This window comes from Arachis ipaensis, chromosome B06 (genome assembly GCF_000816755.2).
Source record: "Arachis ipaensis cultivar K30076 chromosome B06, Araip1.1, whole genome shotgun sequence".
Lineage (NCBI taxonomy): Eukaryota > Viridiplantae > Streptophyta > Magnoliopsida > Fabales > Fabaceae > Arachis > Arachis ipaensis.
The window spans coordinates 95230208-95235413 of record NC_029790.2 but is presented as its reverse complement, the minus strand read 5'-3'; the positions used below and the strand labels follow the sequence as shown (position 1 = coordinate 95235413).

The 5206-nt window shown below is 38.5% G+C and overlaps 1 protein-coding gene across 1 annotated transcript; it reads right to left on the bottom strand.

The window, feature by feature from the left end:
• LOC107604657 (cytochrome P450 94B3) lies at positions 3120–4943 on the bottom strand. Its single transcript, XM_016306286.2, has one exon. It carries the CDS (start codon positions 4810–4812, stop codon positions 3274–3276), a length of 1539 nt encoding a protein of 512 aa, XP_016161772.1. The 5' UTR covers positions 4813–4943; the 3' UTR covers positions 3120–3273.

The following is a 5206-nucleotide window of genomic DNA, read 5'->3' as shown; positions in this document are numbered from 1 at the left end:
ATCTGGGAAGGGATGGCTGTGACGAGCTTCAAACTCGCGAGTGCTGGGCGTAGTGACAGACGCAAAAGGATAGTAAATCCTATTCCAATATGATCGAGAACCGACAGATGATTAGCCATGCAGTGACAGCGCATTGGACCATTTTCACGGAGAGGACGGGATGTAGCCATTGACAACGGTGATGCCCAACATAAAGCTTGCCATGGAAGGGAGTAGGAATGATTGGATGAAGATAGCAAGAAAGCAGAGGTTCAGGAGGAACGAAAGCATCTCTATACGCTTATCTGAAATTCTCAGCAATGAATTACATAAGTATCTCTATCCTAGTTTATATTTTATTTATATTTTTATTATCAATTCACCATAACCATTTGAATCCGCCTGACTGAGATTTACAAGGTGACCATAGCTTGCTTCAGGCCGACAATCTCCGTGGGATTGACCCTTACTCACGTAAGGTTTATTACTTGGACGACCCAGTGCACTTGCTGGTTAGTTGTGCGAAGTTGTGACAAAGTGTGATTCACGTTTGAAAGCACCAAGTCTTTGGCGCCATTGTTGATGATCACAATTTCGTGCACCAGAGGTCGATGTGGAGAAATAGGTTTTCTGTCTTTTGTTTTGGCATACTTTGGGGTGTATATAAATATTCTTTGGCCGGCCTTGGCTTTGCAGGTCAAGTCTGAAGCTTAATATCCTGTTATTTTGGTATTCTATCCTTTATATACTTCATGTCTTATCCTTATCTGTTTGTCGGTTTACATTTTCGAGTGTGATGCATTTTTCTTTTGGGGATTTTACTTAACCTTTTTCTTCAAGGCTCCTAGATACAACTTTCTTCAACTATATCTATACATATATATTATTTTTAGAGGTCATAATACCTCACCACCTCTATTTTATGACTTAAGCATAAGACTCTGCGTGGTAGGGTGTTACAGTTGCTCCTGATATGTGTGTGTCACCCCTTTACGTTCTTGCTCCATCGTTCCAATATGTATCTCGGTGACACTTTGTTTACTCATTCAAAGCTTAACACGCTTAGAGCGTAATGGCACAATATCCCTCTTGACTCGAATAATAAGCACTAGCATTTCACTTCGGCTGTGACCGTGTCATACATAACCACAAACTTGTTGAATGTTGACTTGGAAACTTATTCTACAACTTCGTATACCATATAGCCTAGAGCGGAGTGCTTTGATCTTGTGATGCAATTTACCTTTCTTCTGAGTTGTGCTTGGACTTCCGTAAACTTCTCGTGAGTATACACGTGTTGAAACTGAGCTTCTATTGAGGATTTTATTGCACACGGTATGACAGTATAAAAATCTGCAGCATCCAATTCTCTCTCTCTCTTTGCTCCCTGCTTCCTACGCAATTATCGTATTGTTTAACGAATTGGATGAGTGAGCTGTTTCGTGTAATGAACTTGTTAAAAAAGTATGCATGCTTTCGCTCCTTTGTGTGCTTCTCATCTCAACCCAGAAGTGGTGATCGAGATAAATTAGAATCCCTAAATGATGATCTTCGAAAAGCTCTACAAAAACACCTAAATCAGAACTAGCATACACCAAAAAACATGCAATGTACACCTTTGCTGCAGATTTAAAAAACAACATTACCTGAAAGCCACATGTTGTCCCCAAGACTGTACTTCATCAGAAAATCATTCCAACTCCTATCATTCCAACTCCTCAATACACCATATTAAAGTTAGGATAAACTATAGAATGCAACAACAACTATAAAATCAACATCAAACAAAAACTAAAATAATTCAACTATAAAATCTTAAACTATAAACAAACTAATACAAAACAATATTACAATTCACACTCGTTCAATTGAAAAAGTCAGAACCTGTAAATACACCGAAAAGCTCCCCTATTACACCAAAACATGTCTAATTTACCCCAAAAAATCTGATATAAAATGGATAGCAATGGACAGATTCATCAGAACAACTACATTACATTCAATTCAAATAATCAATAATGAACAGCAATTTTCACAAGTAAGGTTCACAACATTATTCACCTAGATAATCACAAACTACTAACAAAAGCATTAACTGGAATTTAGCCACACCTCAGATACTTCATTGGATTCAAAATAATAATCCACTTCGCTCTAGTTCAGCTGACAATCTGAATTTGAATCATTCATTATCTTCAGAATGATTTCAGAGCTTGATTTCAAAAACAAACGTAGAGAACAAAGTAAATCAGAAAAAACGAAGAAAGAGAATGCAGGGAGAAATGCATGAAAACAACAAAAGAGAATACAAAGAGAACGCACGAAAAAGAAGAAAGAAAAACGTAGACAAAATTCGAAAAAAAAAATGAAATCCTTTCGAAAAAGAAAGTTATATATTTGCGCGTCGATTAAAAAATCTGTGAAATTAAGAGGAGCGTGGAATATATGTGTTTAAATCGTACGTATGAGAGTGATTTAGGGTAAAATAACTTGTATGGTAAAATAGTTTGTACGTAGAGTATAATTGTTATTCCAGGTACTCAATTCCAATTAAATTGAAAACAATGAGGTGACATTTGTTTATCCTATTAATTATTATGCGAATCCCTACACTTCCTATAGTCCTATACCTAGCGCAATAACCTAGTGTTTTATAGATTTTTAGCAAATCTAAGTAGTTTGATATTTAATGATTTGGGAATGAAATATATTCTTCTTTAAAAATGGATCTTCTTAATTTTTTTAACACTTAAAAAAATAAAGTATAATCTCTTATCATTAATTGGGTAATGCTGGTAGACAAAAAATACAGCCAGAACTTGCCTTATTTAGCATTCATTAATTGTCGCAACAATTAATAAATGCTAAATAAGACAAGTTATGGCTGTTTTTGGCTAATTTTCTTTGGTTACCAAATATTTCCTTAATTTTATAAGTAGGAGTATTAGTTTTTGAAAGTACATCAAAAGTTCTTTGAATCGAATAAAATAACATAAAAAAAAAATGAAAGAAAAATAAAATAAATTTAAAAGTAAAATGACTGAAATTCAAACTACTTAAATTTAATGATGGAAAAATTTAAGGACGAGCAACTTTGTTAAATTCTGGCCAGCATGTAACCAGCAAAGAAAAATAAGTCATTGGATGAAATCTCACACCAATCTCACACCATTAAAACCATCATTAATAACTATTTAATAGTTATAAATTACAAAAGTTGCTGGTCCTAATATTCCTCTTTAACGATTTCATGTTAAAATATCTATATTTAGCGTTAAGTAATGAATTATTTTCTCACGCAGTTGACATCACGCACTCCCTTGGCCTCACTCGCACTGGCAACCCACCTTTGATCCTCAAGGTCAATGACATATGTTGCTCCGGACACGTGTCCTTATCCACAGCGTCGATCTCAAACCTCTCCATCGCAGCTGCCACAATAGACTTCATTTGAATATAAGCCATCTCCTTTCCCAAACACATCCTCGCTCCGGCATGAAAAACCGGATACCTAAACGGGCTTTCGGTTCGAAAAACCCCACCCTCCTCATCAAACCACCTTTCCGGTTTAAATTCTACGCAATCACTCCCCCAAATACTCTCCATCCTCCCCATCGCGTAAGTATGATAAGTCACAAACCAATTCTTCTTAATCCCTGTACCATCCGGCAAAACGTCGTCGTTCAAGCACGCCATCGTGTCGACATGAACGGGAGGGTACAACCTCATTGATTCCGTAATCGCGGCGTGTAAGTACTTCAACTCCTTCAACTCTTCGTACCCAAACGATGCCTCCCCGTAATCACGCTTTTCGCACGACGCACGAACGGTTTCGATTTCTTTGATTATCTTATCCTTGACGTCAGGCCTTGAAGAGAGAATCCAAAAGAACCAACTCAGCGCAGATGACGTCGTATCGCGCCCCGCCAAAATGAAGCTTATAACAATGTCGCGTAGAAACTCAGGGGAGTTCTCCTCTTCGGCCATGAACCGCGATAAAAGGTCCATGTCATCGTTGTGGGGGTCCTTTGCTTCCATTCTGGACCGTATGATATTATCAGCGAACGCGTGTACGGTGCAGATTGATTCCCTAAGCTTCCTTTCACTTCCAACGTTGAGAAACTTCTTGAGCTCCCATACCCACCCAAATACGCTCATAAACCTCCCGGAGCTGAGTGTGGCCGCGTCCTCGAACGCGCGCATGAATTCAGCGCCGACCGCGGCATCGCCAGAGCCTCCGTCTAGGCAGGCCGGGTCGACGTTGAAGGCTAGCTTGCAAATGTTGTCAAACGCGAATCGCTCAAGAACGTCCTGCAAGTCGAGGACGGATTCAGATTTGGAAGCTCTTTGGAGCAACGGAATGAGCCTGGTTTGGATCTCGACGGTGACGTTTTGGATGGCGAAGTTTCGAAGCGATTTGGTGTTGAACTCGTAGCTTGCAGTTTTGCGTTGAAGTTTCCAGAGATCGCCGTCGGAGTTGAAGATTCCTTGGCCGAGGAAGTCTCGGAGGAGGTAGTTGAAGCGTTCACCTTTGGGGTAGTTATGAAAATTGGTCTTGAGGATGTGCTCGACGTTGTCTGGGTTGGCTGTGATGATACCGTGGACCTTACCGGGGCGGCGAAAAACGGCGGAGTGGGTGGGGCAGTTGCGGAGGACGTCTGTGGTCCAGTCGAGGAAGCGATGGCGGTTGAGGAGGAAGTCAGGAAGTGAGCCCACGAGAGGGTAGGCTTTGAAGCCCGGGGGTCTAGTTTTGGGGTTTCGGTTGTGGAGGTAGAGAAAGGTGAGAAAGGAGAGGAAGAGAATTAGAAGGGTTTGGGTTGAGAAAAGTTCCATGGATTTGAATATCTAAAGAGAATGAATTGAAGAAGTAAATGATAAGGCTTGAGGGGTGTGTATATCAGTGTTTGTAGTTTGTTGTTCTGGCAAGATTAATATTAGTGGCTTTATAGGTGGACAAAGGCAATACTGCACAAGTGGATAGTATAAGTACACGCTGACACGCATGGCATGGGTACGTATTGCGAGGAAATAAAAATAAACATGCATACTAAAATTAATAATTAAAATTAATTAATAGTATAAAATAAATATTAAAATATAAAATTTATATTAAAAATAAATTAAATTATATATATTTATATAAAAAATTAAAAATATATATAATAATTAATTTTGATATAAAAATAATATTTTTAATAAAAATTTACAAAGAAATTTTACTTTAATT

Coding starts and splice junctions, on each gene's coding strand:
- LOC107604657 (XM_016306286.2), bottom strand. CDS start 4,812: ATGGAACTTTTCTCAACCCAAACCCTTCTAATTCTCTTCCTCTCCTTT.